The 19,601-nt window shown below is 47.5% G+C and overlaps 1 protein-coding gene across 2 annotated transcripts in view; it reads right to left on the reverse strand.

Annotated features, from left to right (window-relative positions):
- Window positions 1–13,847, reverse strand: part of LOC140207309 (uncharacterized) — a 36,869-nt gene extending 23,022 nt beyond the window's left edge. The window contains exon 1 of one of the 2 annotated variants that reach the window (XM_072275811.1): window positions 13,782–13,847. In XM_072275811.1, coding sequence (XP_072131912.1) covers window positions 13,782–13,845 — 64 coding nt within the window. In that variant the 5' untranslated portion in view covers window positions 13,846–13,847. Of the gene's footprint in view, window positions 1–1,606; window positions 1,671–13,781 lie in introns of those variants that run through there. The other variant, XM_072275812.1, reaches the window with a different exon arrangement.
- Window positions 13,848–19,601: the final 5,754 nt, after the last annotated feature.

The following is a 19,601-nucleotide window of genomic DNA, read 5'->3' on the forward strand; positions in this document are numbered from 1 at the left end:
ACCTCTGACACTTGGCTTCCCTCATTTTGCAGTAGGAGATCAAGTATTGTCTTCCCTCTCGCTGGGATTTCTCCGTACCGTGTAAGTAATCTTCCCTGAATATTTTTGACAAAATCTCTCGCACTGGTGCTCTTGCAGAATGGGACTCAGTTGAAAAGCTAAAATTGCCTGCTATATCAGTCTTGTATTTCAGCAACAGTCGGTGATCTCATGCAGTTTTGTTTCTCCTAATCGAGTGGACTGTTGTCTGGTGTATAATGTAGCCCCATGAACATGGTCATACAACCCGTATTCCTCGTTTGCACCCATAATGCCTCACTTAGACGAGTTCTCTTGTCTGTTCTGACTGTGCATTGCGGCGACATGTTCTCTGCTCAGTAATGTCACACCTCCTCCTGTAAGTCCTTGGCTTTCTCACGTCTGAAAATAGGGAAACCCAAAATATTCTGCTGTCCTGCTTGCTCCCCCTACAACCAATTCTCAATAATTGCTGCAAAATCATAATTCACTGTGTCTATTCATGCCCTGATCTCACTGCCTTTTTTTTAAAGCTTCCTGCATTAAAATATACGGAGCCCAGTGCAGCAGACAGATCATGCACGACCTTTTGATTCCTGCTTTTTTTTTTTTTGAGGTCTTAACAACATCTGTATCCATATCGACTTCGCTATCTGCTCCAGAACCCTGAATCCCATCCCCCTGCAACTCGAGTTCAACAACTCTCTCAAAAACTCCCATGCACGGTACCGGAAAAACACATCCCTCTGGGATGTCAGTTTCCCTCCAGTTGAGGTGTAAGCCGTCGTCTATCTCTTCTGTATAGATCCCACCTTCCTTGGAAAAAAAAACACAATTTTCCCAAATTCTGAAGCCCTCCCACCGACACCACACTTGAGTCACGTGGTAAACTGTATGGTCTGCCTGTGTCTGACACGCCGGGACGGGTAATGGTCCTGTCCTTTAATTTAGTAGCTAAATCCCTGACCTCACTTTGCAGAACCACTTCCCGATTCATACCGATTTCATTGGTACCTATATGGACCAGGACCTCCGGCGGCTCACTCACACACTTCAGAATCATAAGGAAGGACTGGTGTGCTGAGAGAAGAGGAGGAAGGGGAGGAGAGTGGAGGCCACAGAAAGGGTGTTCTGATCGCAGCCTTTGGAGCAGAACTTGCGAGTCACCATTTTCTTGCTCTCTGTCTCTGATTGGAGACTGTTTAATGGCCGAAATGCACTGGCCAATGAGTAGGAGTCACAAACAAGCGAGAATCCTTCCATATAATCCAATCACACACTTCTGGAAACAGATACTGAGTGACGCTCCCTCACAACGGTCCATCACACACACCCTCGATCCGGTACAGCGGGCAACTCCCTCAACCCTGTCCCGACAGACACTCCAGGGTCATACAGAGAGTGGAACTCCATCCACACCGTCCCATCACACACTTCCAGGATCAGACAAACAGCGCAGCTGCCTATATATTATCCTATCACATTCCCGGGTCAGATATGTGAAGTACCTCCCGCCCCACTGCAGCAAACTCCACTGGAGTCAGAAAAAACTGCGCAACGCTCCCCCTCCTCCAGTCTCCCCACTCACCAATATCCAGTCCTTCCGCTTTCCAGTAATCTCAAATTGAGTGTGTGTCTCTCGGAGATGGTTTGTGTGTGTGTGTGTGTGTGTGTGAGAGAGAGCGAATGGTGTGCTGCTGGAAGAGGAAGGAAGGGGAGGAGAGAGGAGGCCAGGGAAAGGGTGCTGAGACTGCAGACACTGATGCAAGTGGTGTGGAACTACCGTGCATTCAGAGCTGTGGACAGTCTCAGAACCTGGTGATAGATGTCCGGTGGAATGGGGGAGGTGCAACACCAGATGTCATCTCCCCCTCATACTTCCCACAATTGCCTGTGACACAGAGGGAGGAGAGTGGAGGGACACGTAGATGGGGAGAGTTTAGCGGGTTCAGTGTATCACGGAGACGGGGAGGGGTGCATGGGTACGTACGGGATGATAGAACCGGCGAAGTGTGCAGGGGGGAGTGTGTCACAGAGACGGGGTTGCTTATCGGTGAGGGATGGGTGACGGAGACGCGACTGGTGTAGTGGAGACTGTGACGGTGACGGCGAGTACTGTCGGAGAGGGAGAGTTTGTCGGAGTGGGGGAAGGGTTTTGGAGAGGGTGGGTGTTATCCATACGGGTAAGGGTGTTTCACAGGTACAGTGCAGGGCGCGAGTCTGTGTTGGTATCGCTGAGTGGTGAGTTTCTGCTACGGTGCAGAGCCTGTCAGTGTGTCACTGTCACGATAAGGGCGTGTTCGTGTCATCTGTGGTTCGTGTCGGTGACGCCGAAACTCTTTCAGTGTCCCTTTGAAGAACATCTCTGTGTGACAGTGAGGGTAGTGTGTCTCGTTCACAGCTGATGCAAACTGTACGGTACAAACTGCAATAAAGTCTCACGATAAATTCCTTGGCCCCCACCCCTTTATTTTCACCATGGATGTCCAGTCCCTGTATACTTCCATCCCCCACCAGGAAGGTCTCAAAGCTCTCCGCTTCTTTTTGGATTCTAGACCTAACCAGTTCCCCTCTACTAACACTCTGCTCTGTCTAGCGTCCTTACTCTTCAGAATATCTCCTTTGGCTCCTCCCACTACCTCCAATCTAAAGGTGCAGTCATGGGCACACGTATGGATCGCAGATATGCCTGCCTTTTTGTTGTGTTTCTGGACAGAGTGCAGAGGGAGATTTACGAGGATGTTTCCAGGGCTCGCGGTATGAACAGACGTTATTCCTTGGAGCGTAGGGGTGGGTGCATAAAACCACAAGGTGCACAGATAGGTTGGGTACGCACAGTCCCCAGGTTCGGGGAATCGAGAATAAGAGGGCACAGGTTTCTGCTGATACGTGAGAGAGAGAGCAGAGAGATTGATTAGATGAGATTGGGGAGTGAGACGTTGGAGGGACGCGGGAAGAGTGGGCAAGATTGGGAGAAAGAGAGTGATAGAGCGAGAGGCGTTTAAAGCAGGGGAGAGGGGCAGGTGGGGGCTGACAGTGAATTTGAAAGACTAAGGAGAAAGAGGAGGTTGTCACGTGATTCATATCTCCTGTACTGGCTGTTTCAAGAGATCGTGGATCACCTCAGGAATATCCAGGCACACAGATGCAGCCGTCTCGCAAATGAAATGGTGCTTATCATTATTGCAATGGGAACGCTTACTGGACGATTTGCATTCAGTGCATTGGAACTGTCCAGAGTTCCACGTCTGTCCCCAAACTGTCCAAACTACACCGCTCTCTCTCCACAGCCTGGTGACAGTCTCCATACTAATCACAATGTCCAACTCTCTCCTTGGCCATGTGTCAGTGTTTAAACTAGTCCCACTGACCCACTCTGTTTCACTCTTTGTCTCACCCCGGGAATGTGTGATGGGATGGCGGAGAGGTACATTTCCTTCGTGTCCGACTCCGTGAGTGTGTCATGGGAAGGCGTGGAGGGAGTTTTAGTCGATGTCTGACACCGAGAGTGTGTGATGCGACGGTCTGGAACGTGCTGTTCTCTGTGTCTGACTCGGGGAGTGTTTGTTCTGAGGATGCCGAGGCTCGCTCGCTCTCTCTCTCTCTCTCACGCACACACACAGACAGACACACACATGCACACAGACACACAGCCGCTCCAGCACATCGCCGCGCTACCACCACCCTCTTCACCAACTGCCCCCCTCGTTTCCAAACCCCACTTCTCTTGTCGCCTCCGCCCTTACTGACTGTGGAGAATGTAACCGATCCCAGCTGTTCAGCAGGCGGCAACTTTCCTGGAAACGACCCAGTTAAATTTCCGTGAGTGGAAGCTCAGTGTGCGCGGGAGGGAATGGGCAGAGTGAAGGTGGTGTTTTGAAGGTGTCGGGATAGAAAGATAGGCTTAGTGAGGAGGGAAGTGAGACGGAAAGGCACACGGCGAGTGGGTGTCCAGAGAGAGAGAGAGGGAGCGGGAAAGAGTTGCGAACCTGAAGCGGGATAGGTACATTCGTGGGGATAGATAGGGGGACAGTGACTTATGCAGAGAGCGAAAGGGATAGACAAGAAGTAATGGAGGGTGTTTGAAAGAGCTCCTGAACTCCCTCTGTTGGGCTGACTTCCCAGCTTTTTTTTTTGCTGCTTCGATGAAGAACCAGTCAGTGTCGCCGCCCGCTTTCTGGACTTCTCTGAAATACTGATAACACCCAACTTATGCTCTAATTGGAGATGAGAGTCAAACCGTAGATGCCGATCAGCGCGCGTTGGTTTCCTGTAAACATCAATGTCCACATATCCATTAGTAGAGAGAGAATGAGAGAGAGAGAGAGAGAGAGAGAGAGAGAGAGAGAGAGAGAGAGAGAGAGAGAGAGAGAGAGAGAAGAGAGAGAGAGAGCGAGAGACTGTGGGGAGTTCTTCATTTCCCTCGGATGGTGGGGGCTCGCTTGTTCTCCATGTGTGTTTGTACCTTGGGATAAAATTCTCCCAGACAATAGGTGATCTGCATGAGAGACACATAGAAACATAGAAACATAGAAAATAGGTGCAGGAGTAGATCATTCGGCCCTTCGAACCTGCACCACCATTCAGAATGTTCATAGCTGATCATCCAACTCAGAATCCCGTACCTGCCTTCTCTCCATACCCCCTGATCCTTTTAGCCACAAAGCATATATCTAACTCGCTCTTAAATATCAGCAATGAACTGGCCTGAACTGCTTCTTGTGGCAGAGAATTCCACAGATTGACCACTCTCTGTGTGAAGCAGTTTTTCCACATCTCGGTCCTAAAAGGCTTCCCCGTTATCCTAAAACTATTATCCCTCGTTCTGGACTTCCCCAACCGCGGGAACAATCTTCCTGCATCTAGCCTGTCCAGTCCCTTTAGGATTTTACACATTTCAATAAGATTCCACCTCAATCTTCTAAATTCCAACGAGTGTAAGCCTCGTCGATCCAGTCTTTCATCACTTGAAAGTCTTTCAGTCTTTCTTCATTCATTACATCTCACTCCAGTCCTCTTCTTCCACTCTTTTCTCCCTCCCTTCTCTCTCTATCCTCCTCCAACGTCCCTCTCATTTATCCCTCCGCCCTCTCTGCAGCACTCTCTCTGCTCCCTCTCATAATTATCGCTCCCTCCATGTCCCTCTCTCTCTCTCTCTCTTTCTTTTCCCCGTCAGGTCGCCCTCTGCTTTACTCCTTTCTCCCCTAATTTCTCTTCAAATATCCCCAACTATTTCCCCCCTCTCTATACCGATTCTCTCCTGCACCTGACCCTCAGCCCGCCCCCCCCCCACCACTTCCTCTCGGCTCCCCCCTTTCTGTTCGCAGTCACCCATTTTTTTCTCTCCGAACCCCCTTCCCAACCTCACAATCACAGCTCCTTCCACCGCCACTCTCCCCTCTGGAGAACACAAGCTCTCACACCCTCAATCTCCGCCCCCCTGCTCTCGGCCTGTCTCTTTATCAGCCCTTCCTCCGCTGTTTGCTGGCGCCGGTCAGACCCGGTGTCGACACGGCTTCCTCTGAAAACATTTTGTTCCCCTTTCTGAGCTGAGAGCGCAGAGAATCCTCGACAAGATGGACGACAGAGAGACTTACATGAACGTGAAGTTCACAAAAACGGAGTCACGGTCTCCTTCACGAGGTGAGTGTGTGATGGGACGGTGTGGAGGGAGATTCACTCTGTGCCTGACCCCGGGAGTGTGTGATGTGACGGTGTGGAGGGAGATTCACTCTGTGTCTGACCCCGGGAGTGTGTGATGGGACGGTGCGGAGGGAGATTCACTCTGTGTCTGACCCCGGGAGTGTGTGATGGGACGGTGCGGAGGGACATTCATTCTCTGTCTGACACTGGGAGTGTGTGATACAACCGTGCGGAGGGAGATTCACTCTTTGTCTAACTCCGGGAGTATGTGATGGGACTGTGCGGAGGGAGATTCACTCTCTGTCTGGACCCCGGGAGGGTGTGATACGACGGTGCGGAGGGAGCTTCACTCTGTGTGTGACCCCGGGAGTTTACGATGGGACTGTGTGGAGGGAGATTCACTCTGTGTCTGACCCCGGGAGTGTGTGACGGGACGGTGTGGAGGGTGCCTCACTTTGTGTCTGACGCCGGGAGTGTGTGACGGGACGGTGTGGAGGGAGATTCACTCTGTGTCTGACCCCGGGAGTGTGTGACGAGACGGTGTGGAGGGTGCCTCACTTTGTGTCTGACCCCGGGAGTGTGTGACGGGACGGTGTGGAGGGTGCCTCACTTTGTGTCTGACGCCGGGAGTGTGTGACGGGACGGTGTGGAGGGTGCCTCACTTTGTGTCTGACCCCGGGAGTGTGTGACGGGACGGTGTGGAGGGTGTCTCACTTTGTGTCTGACCCCGGGAGTGTGTGATCGGACTGTGTGGAGGGACTTCACTCTGTGTCTGACCCTAGATGTTCTGGTCCTAGCTGAACCTGATGTATCGTGCGTTGAAATTAATTTCAAGACCGTTTCTGAGCTCCTGGTCCGGACAGATGGAGGTCAGTTTTTTCTTGGTTGGTTTGACTGTTTAGCTGATTTGTCCAATGCTGCCGAGAGATCTCAGGGCAGCGCATAGTTGACCCGAAAAAAAAAAGACGGGGGGAACGCGCGCGAAATGCGAGGAGGAGGGATCTCTCTTTGATGGCCGGTGAGGAGTGTTGCGCCCTGGGAGGGGCGGGATAGAGGGAGCGTCGTGGGATGCTTTGAGGAGCGATTGCTGTGGGAAGGGTCGGTGGGGAGAGATAGCATGGGAGGTGCCGTGTGGAGGAAGGGGCAATGAGGAGCGAGCGCTGTGTGGCAGGGGTGGTGGAGATGAGATAGTGCCGCGTAGGGGTGTTGAGTGGGGACACAGTGGGAGCGCCGGTGAGAAAGGAGTGGTATAAAAACCTTAACCACTCTAACCTCCGTCTTCTAACCCCACTCTCTTTTCCTTCTTTCCCCTTATCTCACCTCCCTCACCCTCTCTCACCTCATCTCCTCTCTGCCTTTTTCCCCTGCCCTTCTCTCACACAATTTCCCCTATTGTCTCCCACTGTCCTGTTCTCTTCGTATTCTCCCATTACCCCATCTCTTTTCCGTCTTTCCTTTATCACAGTCATCGTCTCCACCACTCTCGAACCCCCCCCCCCGCAATCTATCCCTCTCTCTCTGCTCACTCTCAACCCTCCCCCGTCCACCCCTCCTGTTCTTCCCACCCCTCTCTATCCCTAGGTTTACCTCTGATCTCCCCTCCACGCCTTGTCCTCCTCTATATCCACCTCTCTCTCGCGCTCCACGACGCTCTTCCCACTGCTCTGTCCCCGCTCTCTGAAAATGTCCTCTTCTCTCTTCTCCATCCCTCTCCCTTCTCCTACCCCTTGCTTTCATCTCTCACACGTCTCACTCCGCTCTAACCCAACACACTCTCCCCCTGTACCCCTCTCCTTTCTCTTTCCCCATTCTTTCTCTCGTATTTCCTCCCCAATGCCCACATCGCGGTCTCCTCTCTGTCCATTGTTTTTGCCTTTTCTCTATATCCACGTCTCTGTCCTGTCATTCCCCTTCTCCCTCACCATCTCTCTCACTTTCTAACTCCTTCTCCCCCTCACTTAACCCTCTCTCTCTCTTGCCTCGCACCCGCTCTCTTCTGTCTCTCCCCAACTCCTTCCCCCATTCTCTACCGCTCTCACTCTGTCCCTTATCTGACTGTCTGACTCTCTCTCCCAGCCGGTCTGAACTCGACCTACTCAGAGCTGAACTTTCGGAAAGAGGAACCCCGCATCGATGAGGACGAAGATCCTCCCATTGCCTCGGAACCCGGCGGGCTGTCACCCACTGCAAGTACAGGTCAGGGTTCGTAGAAATGACGTCATTTAACGGGGTCACGTGTCATGCACCAGAGTGACCAAGTTTCTGATGCATCTGTTTCGACCGCTTCCTCTATCAGCTAGTTCTACATACTGACCACCATCTGGGTAACAAAACGTTGTCACTCGGCTCCCCAATTAAATCCTTTTCTCCACTCACGTTAGACCTGTGCGGTCCGATCCTCGATTCTCCAAGTGTATGGTACATAACTGTACACAGTTGTCATCTTTGCATCATCAATGGGGACGGGAGAGGTCCTAGAGGATCGGAGGGTTGAGGATGTTGTTCCTTTATTCAATAAGGGGAGCCGACATAGCCCAGGAAATTATAGACTACTGCGTCTTACCTCAGTGGTTTGTAAGCTGATGGAGAAGATCCTGAGGCAGGATTTATTAATATTTGAGGAGGTATAATATGATTAGGAATAGTCAGCATGGCTCGGTCAAGGCCAGGTCTTGCCTTACGAGTCTGATTAAATTTTTTGAGGATGTGACTAAACACACTGTTGAAGGAAGAGCAGCCGATGTAGTCTATATGGATTTCAGCAAGGCATTTGATAAAGTACCCCATGCAAGGCTTATTTAGAAAGTAAAGAGGCATGGGATCCTACGGGACATCGCTTTGTGGATCCAGAACTGTATTGCCCGAAGAAGGCAAAGAGTGGAACTGAATTTAGGAGCCGAGAGATAATGTTCTAGCTATATAGGACTCTGGTCAGACCCCACTTGGAGTACTGGGCTCATTTCTGGTCACCTCACTACAGGAAGGATATGGACGCCACAGCAGGGGTGCAGAGGAGATTTACGAGAATGTTGCCTGGATTGGGGAGCATGCCTTATGAGAATAGGTTGAGTGAACTCGGTCTTTTCTCCTTGAAGCGACGGAGGATGACAGGTGACCGGACAGAGATGTACAAGGTGATTAGAGGCATTGATCGTGTGGATAGTCAGAGGCTTTTCTCCAGGGCTGAAATAGTTGCTACAAGAGGACACAGGTTTAGGGTGCTGTGGAGTAAGTGCAGAGGAGATGTCAGGGGCATGTTTTTTTTACTCAGAGAGTGGTGAGTGCGTGGAATGGGCTGCCGAGTGTGGGAAGCCTAGTAATTTCTATGGAAAGGACATGATCGGCAAAACTCTGGGGGCCTGTGTTGTGCTGTAGGTTTTCTGTTTCTATGCTCCTATCTCATCCGGTCCCGGCGATTTATCAAACTTGATGCTTTCCAAAAGCTCCAGCACATCCTCTTTCTTAATATCTCCCTGCTCAAGCTTTTCAGTCTGCTGCAAGTCATGACTACAATAACCAAGATACTTTTCCATAGTGAATACTGAGGTAAAGTATTCATTAAGTACCTCTGCTATTTCCTCCGGTTCCATACATACTTTCCGACTGTCACAATTGACAGGCCCTATTCTTTCACTTCTTATCCTCTAGCTCTTCACATATTTGTAGAATGTCTTGGGGCTTTTCTTACTCCTGCCCGCCAAGGCCTTCGCATGGCCCTTTCTGGCTCTCCTAATTTCCTTCTTAAGCTCCTTCCTATTAGCCTTATAATCATCTTGATCTCTAACATTACCTAGCTCTAGAAGCATAGAAACATAGAAAATAGGTGCATGAGTAGGCCATTCGTCCCTTAGAGCCTGCACCGCCATTCAGTATAATCATGGCTGATCATCCAACTCAGAACCCTGTACCTGCCTTCTTTCCATACCCGCTGATCCCTTTACCCACATGAACCATAGCTAACTCCCTCTTAAATATGGACAATCAACTGGCCTCAAATGTTTCCTGTGACAGAGAATTCCACAGATTCACCACTCTCTCTGTGAAGAAATTTTCCCTCATATCGGTCCTAAAAGGATTCTCCTTTATCCTTAAACTGCAACGCCTCGTCCTGGACTTGCTCAACATCGGGAACAATCTTCCTGCGTCTAGCCTGTCCAAACCCTTTAGAATTTTATACGTTTCAATAAGATCCCCCCTCAATCTTCTAAATTCCAAGAGTATTAGACCAGTCGATCCAGTCTTTCATCATATGAAAGTTCTGCCCTCCCAGGAATCAATCTGGTGAACTTTCTTTGTACTCCCTCTATGGCAAGAATGTCTTTCCTCAGATTAGGGGACCAAAACTTCACACAATACTCCAGGTGTGGTCTCACCAAGGCCCTGTACAGCTGCAGTAGTACCTCTCTGCTCCTGTACTCGAATTGTCTTGCTATGAATGTCAGCATACAATTCGCCTTTTTCACCGCCTGCTGTACCTGCATGCCCACTTTCAATGACTGGTGTATAATGACACCAGGTCTCGTTGCACCTCCCCTTTTCCTAATCGGTCACCATTCATTTAATAAACGGCTTTCCTGTTTTTGCCACCAAATTGGAAAACCTCACATTTATCCACATTAAATCACAGCTGCCATGCATTTTTCCACTCATGTAACCTGTCCAAATCACCCTGCATCCTCTTAGCATCCTCCTCACAGCTAACACTGCCGCCCAGCTTCGTGTCATCCGCAAACTTGGAGATGTTGCATTTAATTCCCTCGTTTATGTCATTAATATATATTGTAAACAACTGGGGTCACAGCACTGAGCCTTGCCGTACCCCACTAGTCACTGCCTGCCATTCTGAAAAGGTCCCGCTTATTCCCACTCTTTGCTTCCTGTCTGCCAAACAATTCTCTATCTACATCAATACCATACCTCCAATACCGTGTGCTTCAAGTTTGTCCACTAATCTCCTGTGTGGGACCGTGTCAAAAAAATTTACAAATCCAAATACACCACAACCACTGGTTCTCCCCTATCTACTCTACTAGTTACATCCTCAAAAAATTCTATCAAATTCTTCAGACATGATTTTCCTTTTACAAATCCATGCTGACTTTGTCCGATGATTTCTCCACTTTCCAAATGTGCTGTTATCACATCTTTGACAACTGACTCTAGCATTTTCCCCACCACCGATGTTAGGTTAACCGGTCTATAATTCCCCGGTTTCTCTCTCCCCCCTTTTTTTTAAAAAGCGGGGTGACATTAGCCACCCTCCAATCGTCAGGAACTAGTCCAGAATCTAAAGAGTCTTCTGATAGTGTGCCGCACATGAGGCCGCTTAACAAGACAGGGACCCATGGTGTTACTGGTAAGAGAGCAGATTGGCTGACTGGCCGGAGGAAAAGAGTGGGAATAAAGGGAGGGGTTTCCTGGTCAGCGGCCGGCGACTAGTGGTGTTCCACAAAGGTTCTGTGTTGGGACCGCTTCTTTAATCCTGCCCGCCAAGGCCTTCTCACTAATTTTCTCTGTCTCTCCTAACTTCATTCTTAAGCTTCCTCCTTTTAGAACCATAGAACCATAGAAACTACGACACAGAAACAGGCCTTTTGGCCCTTCTTGGATGTGCCGTTCCATTTTCGGTCTAGTCCCACTGACCTGCACACGGACCATATCCCTCCATACACCTCCCATCCTTGTATCTGTCCAATTTATTCTTAAATGTTATTAAAGAACCCGCATTTACCACCTCACCTGGCAGCTCATTCCATACTCCCACCACTCTCTGTGTGAAGAAGTCCCCGCTAATGTTCCCTTTAAACTTTTCCCCCCTCACCCTTAACCCATGTCCTCTGTTTTTTTTTTCTCCCCTTGCCTCAGTGAAAAAATCCTGCTTGCATTCACTCTATCAATACCCATCATAATTTTATATACCTCTATCAACTCTCCCCTCTTTCTTCTACGCTCCAGGGAATAAAGTCCTTACCTATTCAACCTTTCTCTCTAACTGAGTTTCTCAAGTCCCGGCAGCATCCTTGCAAACCTTCTCTGCACTCTTTCAACTTTATTTATACTCTTCCGGTAATTTGGTGACCAAAACTGAACACAATACTCCAGAGAACACACATCAAAGTTGCTGGTGAACGCAGCAGCCTAGGCAGCATCTCTAGGAAGAGGTGCAGTCGATGTTTCAGACCGAGACCCTTCGACCTGACGAAGGGTCTCGGCATGAAACGTCGACTGCACCTCTTCCTAGAGATGCTGCCTGGCCTGCTGCGTTCACTAGCAACTTTGATGTGTATTGCTTGAATTTCCAGCATCTGCAGAATTCCTGTTGTTTACAATACTCCAGATTTGGCCTCACCAGTGCCTTATACAGCCTCATCATAACATTCCTGCTCTGATACTCAATACTTTGACTAATAACGGCCAATGTACCAACAGCTCTCTTTACGACCCTATCTGCCTGTGACGCCAGTTTTAGGGAATTTTGTATCTGTATTCCCAGGTCCCTCTGTTCCACCGCACTCCTCAGTGCCTTATCATTAACTCTGTATGTTCTACCTTGGTTTGTCCTTCCAACATGTAATACCTCACACTTCTCTGTATTCAACTCCATCTGCCATTTTCAGCCCATTTTTACAGCCTGTCCAAGTCCCTTTGCAGGCTCTGAAAACCTTCCTCACTGTCTACTACACCTCCAATCTTTGTATCATCAGCAAACTTGCTGATCCAATTTACCACATTATCATCCAGATCATTGATAAAGATGACAAATAACAATGGACCCAGCACTGATCCCTGTGGCACACCACTAGTCACAGGCCTCCACTCAGAGAAGCAATTCTCTACCACCACTCTGTGGCTTCTTCCATTGAGCCAACATCTAATCCAATTTACCACTTCTCTATGTATACCGAGCGACTGAATTTTCCTAACTAACCTCCCATGCGAGACCTTGTCAAAGGCCTTACTGAAGTCCATGTAGACAATATCCACTGCCTTCCCTTCATCCAGTTTCCTGGTAACCTCCTCGAAAAACTCCAATAGATTGGTCAGGCATGACCTACCACGCACAAAGCCATGTTGACTCTCCCTAATAAGCCCCTGTCTATCCAAATGCTTGTAGATTCTGTCTCTTAATACTCCCTCCAATAACCTACCTACTACAGACGTTAAACTGACCGGCCTATAATTTCCCGGATTACTTTTTCATCCTTTTTTAAACAACGGAACAACATGAGCCACTCTCCAATCCTCCGGCACCTCACCTGTCGACAGCGACGTTTTAAATATTACTGCCACGGCCCCTGCAATTTCAACACTAGTTTCCTTCAAGGTCCGAGGGAATACCCTGTCAGGTCCCGGGGATTGATTCACTTTAATTTTCCTCAAGACAGCAAGCACCTCCTCCTTTTCAATCTGTACAGTTTCCATGATCTCACTACTTGTTTCTCTTAATTCCATAGACTTCATGCCAGTTTCCTTAGTAAATACAGACGCAAAAAAAAATAAATACATAAATAAAATAAATAAAACTGTTTAAGATCTCCCCCATTTCCTTTGGTTCCGCACATAGCCGACCACTCTGATCTTCAAGAGGACCAATTTTATCCCTTACAATCCTTTTGCTCTTAATATACCTGTAAAAGCTCTTTGGATTATCCTTCAGTTTTTAATGCCAAGGCAACCTCATGTCTTCTTTTAGCCCTCCTGATTTCTTTCTTAAGTATTTTTTTGCACTTCTTATACTCCTCAAGCACCTTGTTTACTCCCTGCTTCCTATACATGTCATACAACTCCTTCTTCTTCTTTATCAGAGCTGCAATATCCCTTGAGAACCAAGTTTCCTTATTCCTATTCATTTTGTCTTTAATCCTGAAAGGAACATACAAATTCTGCACTCTCAAAATTTCTCCTTTGAAGGCTTCCCACCTGCCGATCACATCCTTGCCAGAGAACAATCTGTCCCAATCCATGCTTTTTAGATCCATTCTCATTTCTTCAAATTTGGCCTTCTTCCAGTTAAGAAAGTCAACCCTAGGACCAGATCTATCCTTCGTTTCCGTCTCCACTACTGCCGCCGGGAGACCATTCCACGCACACACCACACTCTGCATTAAAAACAAGCTTACCTCTGACATCTCCTCTGTACCTGTTTCCAAACACCTCTAAACTGTGTCCTGTCGTGCTGTCCATTTCATCCCTGTGGAAAAGCTTCTGACTATCCGCACGATATCAGGTCAACCCTCGTCCTCCGTCGCTCCAAGGAGAAAAGACCAACTTCACTCTACCTATTCTCATAAGGCATGCTCCCCAGTCCAGACAACAGCCTTGTAAATCTCTGCATCCTTCCGATGGTTTCCACATCCTTCCTGTAGTGAGGCAACGAGAACTGAGCACAGTACTCCAAGTACGGTAGACCGAGGCCCTACATAGCTGCAACATTACCTCTCGGCTCCTAAACCCAATGCCACTAATGATGAAGGCCAATGCACCGTATGGTAGGTCTTACCCACAGAGTCAACCTGCCAGGCAATTTTGAGTGTCCTATAGACTCGGACCTCAAGATCCCTCTGATCCTCCGCACTGCCAAGAGTCTTGCCATTAATGATACAGTCTGCCATCATATTTGACCTACCAAAATGAGCCAGCTCACACTTATCTGGTTTGAACTCCATCTGCCATTTCTCAGTCCAGATTTGCATTCGATCAATATCCCTCAGTAACCTCTGACAGACCTTTACGCTATCCATAACACCCCTAACCATTGTGTCATCAGCAAATTTGCTAACTCATCCCTCCACTTCCTCAAAGAGATTATTTAAATAAAAAAAAAAAACAATTGGAAAGGTTTTTGAACCTTTCATAAGCTCCTCTTTTCTTCTTGAGTAGATTTACAGCAGTCTTTGTTCACCACGGAACTTGTACCTTACTAGTCAATCCATGTCTCATTGGAACTTACCCATTCAGAACTACAAACAATTATCCCCTGAACATTTGCCTCATTTCTTCCGTACGTATCCCCGAGAACACCTGTTTCCAATTTGTCTTCCAAATTCCTGCCTAAAAGCCTCATATTTCACATTACTCTATTTAAACGTTTCCCAAATGTGTCTGTTCCTATCCCTCTACAATGTTGTGATAAAGGAGATAGAATTGTAATCACTATCTCAGAAATGCTCTCCCACTTGGAGACCTGACACATGGCCAGGTTCATTTCCCAATATCAGATAAAGTACAGCCTCTGCTATTGTGGGCCTACGTACATATTATGTCAACAAACCCTCCTGAACACATCTAACAAACTCTACCTCATCTAAACCCTTCACTCCAGGGATATGCCAATCATTATTTTGGGTTATTAAAAACTCCTACCACAACAACCCTGTTATTATTACTCTCTTCCAGAATCTGTATCCGTATCTGCTCCTCGATGTCCCTGTTAATATTGGGTGGTATATAAAAACACCCACTAGAGTTATTGGTCCCTTCCTAGTCCTAACTTCCAGTCACAGAGATTCCGCAGACAACCCTTCAATGACTTCCTCCTTTTCTGCAGCCGTTACACTATCTCTGATCAACAGTGCCACCACCCACCCCTTTTGCCTCGTTCCCTGTTCTTCCTCAAACATCTACAGCCTGGCACCTGAAGTAGCCGTTCCTGCCCCTGCACCATCCAAGTCTCTGTCATTGCCACAATATCGTAGTTCCAAGTGCTGATCCGTGCTTTATGCTCCTGCGCCCCTCGCGTTAATTTAGATACATCTCAAGCCATCGACCAGAGCGAGTCCTTTCTCTATCATCTGCCTATCCTCCCTTTCGCACTGTCTCTAAGCTTTCTCTGTTTGTGAGCCAATCTCTCTTTCCTCCGTCACTTCAGTTTGGTTCTCAACCTCCCGCAATTCTAGTTTAAACTCTCCCCAATACCTTAGCAAACCTTTCCGACAGGAGATTGGTCCTCTCGGATTCAAGTGCAACCCCTCGATTTTGTATATGTCCAACCTGTTGCACAAGAGCTTCCAGTGATCCAGAAGTCTAAATCCCTGCCCCCTGCTCCAATCCCTCAGCCACTCATTTATCCACCACGTCATTCTATTCCTATGCTGATTGTCAGGTGGCACAGACAGTAATCCCCAGATTACTACCTTTGAGGTCCTGCTTCTCAACTTCTTTGTGAAGTTAAGAAATGGCAAGTGTAAAAAGACACTAATAGCAGTTATACACAGGCCTTCAAAAAACAGCAGGGCTGTGGACTACCAGTTACAGCTGGAAATACAAAAAGCGTGTCAGAAGGAAATTGTCAAGAGAATTATAGGGGTTTTTATTATGAAAGTGGATTGAAAAAGTCAGGAAGGTACTGGATCTCAGGATAGGGAGCTTATAGAATGCCCAAGGGATGGATATTTGTTGCAACTATTCCATAAGCCCACCGGGATCAGCTGTTTTGGATTGGGTGCTGTGTAATGAACCTGAGGCGATTGAGTTCAGTTTCAAATTTGAAAAGGAGAAGCTACTGCCAGGTGTATGAATATTTCAGTAGAACAAAGGAAATTACAGTGGTATGAGAGAGGAACTGGCCCAAGTTGAATGGAAAAGTAATCTAGATAGAGGGACGGTAGAGCAGAATTGGATGAAATTCCTACAACATGTATACCGAGTTGAATACTGTTGAGGGGGATGACTTACCTGGGACAAGCTGTGGCAGCCGGATCTCTGGCACCGAATCTGGTTCTGCAGTGCAGAAGGGAGGGTGGAAAAAGAGGGGAGCGGTAGTGATAGAGCACACGATAGATATAGGTACCATCAGGAGGTTCTGCAGTCGTGACAGAAACTCCCGGATGGTTTGCTGCCTCCCGGGTGCCAGGGTCAGGGATGTCTCTGATCGCTTGCAGAGTATTCTAAAGTAGGAGGGTGAACAGTTAGATGTCATGGTACACAATGACGTAGGAAGAAAGAGAGAGAAGGTCCTGAAGAGTGAGTATAGAGAGCTTGGTAGGAAGTTAAAATGCGGGACCTGAAGGGTGTTAATCTCAGGATTGCTACATGTGCCACGTGACAGTGAAGGAAAGAATAGGATGCTGTGGCGGATTAACACGTGGCTGAGGTACTAGCGTAGGGGGCGGAGTTTCAGAGTTCAGTATCATTGGGACCTCTTCTGGGGCAGGTGGGACCTGTACAAGAAGACGGGTTACACCGAAACTACAATGGGACCCAATATCCTTGCAGGGTGGTTTGTTACTGCTATTGGGGATGGTTTAAACTAGATTTGCAGGGGGATGGAAAACAGAGTGCCAGACCAGATAGTGGAGCGGGGAATTAAATGATGTTAAAAGTTCATGTAATGTCATGTTGTGTAAGGGAGCAGGGGGGAATCAAACAAGAGAACATCAGTTGAGAGTCATGGGGAAAACGTTTAGGGCTAACACGAGGGTAAAGTTCCTTATTCAGTGGGTGGTGGCTGTGTCGATAGAGCTTCCAGTACAAGTGGTAGAAGCAGGTTCGATATTGTCATTTAAAGAAGAAAAATGGATAGGTATATGGACAGGAAAGGTATGGAGGGTTATGGGCTGAGTGCATGTTGGTGGGACTAGGTGAGAATAAGCGTTCGATACGGACTACAAGGGCCGATATGGCCTCTTTCCGTGCTGTATTTGATATATGGTTATATAGCTATATGTGTGTGGTGGTAATAATTTTCGCAGGTGTCCCTATTTTACGGATGACACCGAGATAGGTGGAGGAGCAGGAAGTGTTGAAGAAACGGAAAAGGTACAGAGGGAGATGGTCAGTTCTGGAGAGGGGGCAAAGAAAAGGCAGATCAGATACTGTTGAGAAATTGTCGCGGAAGAGGAATACTCGGACCTGGAGGGAGAGTTCCGTGGAAATTTCTTTATTTGTCACATGAGCCTCGAACCTTAAAGCGGGATCCTGGAGTTCCCTCAAGCAAGATAACTCAATCATATTTATACATCACTGGTTGGTGACAAGAGACACTTAGTTGGATTTTTGTTTACTGAAGTAAAGGTCACGTGCCTCAGGACATTGTACGACCAGATAATTCCTTATTTGAACATTTGTCGAGCATTTTCAGAGAATGCTACAGAATAGGGAAGTAGCAAAAATATGATCTTGAGAAGCAACACATTTGACTTAAGTGTTACCTCTCAAAAATATATCAGGCCAGCTGGCTCAACCGCAGACATATGAAAATTCTCAGAAAAAAGAAGTACAGATGCAGTTATTTTTTATAACTCGGTTGCGAGGAACATTTCAGTCACACAGAGTACATTAGTTACAGATAAATGATTGTGGACTTCGAATGCACATTTTAAAACAAATCAAGCCCCCAATTCCCATTACAATGCAAGGCCTTGATATTTTCTTCCACTGTTCCCTCCTTGTTAATCTTCTAGATTAACACTCCTTACTGGAGTACTGTATCCTCCTCCTCATAAGGGGGTTCATAAGGAGAAGGGTCCCTCCTTCCCTGGGTACAGCCCTGCACCCCACCAATGTTCCTTGCTGGCCTTTCATCCTTTGGGGTACTACAGGGACACCTTGAGGGTCAGACAAGGCTCTTTTCATTAAATGATAACAGCAGAATTGCAATGCTGCACATGCACAACACCCTAAACACATATCATCGCCACTGCAACTATTCCATGCGTTACCCAGCCTCGCCAGCCAGAAAACCAACCCTTTATTATCTCCCACCACTTTTTCCCCGGACCAAAATTCTTGAACAGCTTCCCTTTATTTCTAATCTCCTCTATCTTCACGTTTATGTGCTGATCAGTTACATTTTCAGAGTCATCGGGGATACAGGTACAACAATCTTTCCCTACTAACGCACAGACCCCTCCTTCTTAGGCTAATATTTCTTCTCCACTTTCCTGTTTCTTTGTATTTGCCCTCCGACGCTGTTAGGTAATCAATTAATCCCACCCCCAATATGACTATCACCACTACTTCCTTCATGTGAGTCCTCTATTGAGCGTATATTTTGTTAATAATCAGTCACCATGTATATAACATGAGGTGCAGGTTAAAATAAATTTATGTCCCGGTCTCTCAGTAACACTTTGCTCTTGGTTCTCAGAGCCGTTCCTCTCTCTCGGGGAAGAGGTGACCTGTTCGGTATTTTATTTCGTCCTTGTCGGTATGCAACCTACGCCTGCTGGCATGTGTTCAGTTAGGTTTCTGCGTCACCTTAACGGCTGTATGGGTCTTCATCCGCCTGGGAGAGAAAGAGTCTTTATTTACCGATCTCTCATTTATTCTGTCTACCGGCTTAATGGGTGCATGTTACCTTCAGTTAAAGGTGCCTGGGTTAACTGGACCCTCTCATACAATTTCCCTGCCCCCTGACACAATGCTTGTGCGTATTTTAGTGTTTTCTTATCATTGTATATTAGCACTACTTTTTTCTGTTGTCATGGGAGGCTCAGTTCCTGCTGTCATAGGCCGCTTCATCAATATTTAATGAGGGGTAAGTCATGTATTTCTATCCTTCTGATTTCATATCGTGTACATTACTAAGGGCATTGCCTCTGGCCGATGAGACCATGTTGCTGACAAACATTTGTCAAAGTCGCTTTTATTTCCCCGTTTGTTCTTCCCACCATACCTGAGGGCTGAGGCTGGTAGGGGATATGCAATTGCTAATGGAACCCCAAGGCTTCCTTCAGTCCCTGTGCTAATTTATTTGTAAAACGTGTTCCACTGTCGCTATTTATCCCTAGGGGACTTCCAAACCTAGGTATAATGTCTTTCATAAATATGTTCACCACAGTTCTTACATCATTCCTCCCAGTTGGATAGCCCTCCTCCCATCTGAAAAAAACATGTCCACTATTACCAATATATACGTAAACCTCCGTTTAGCAGGCATATGTACAAAGTCAATTTGCAGGGCCGTTTAAATAAGGGTGTACAACCCGATCAGCGATGGA

Source organism: Mobula birostris, chromosome 13 (genome assembly GCF_030028105.1).
Source record: "Mobula birostris isolate sMobBir1 chromosome 13, sMobBir1.hap1, whole genome shotgun sequence".
NCBI lineage: Eukaryota > Metazoa > Chordata > Chondrichthyes > Myliobatiformes > Myliobatidae > Mobula > Mobula birostris.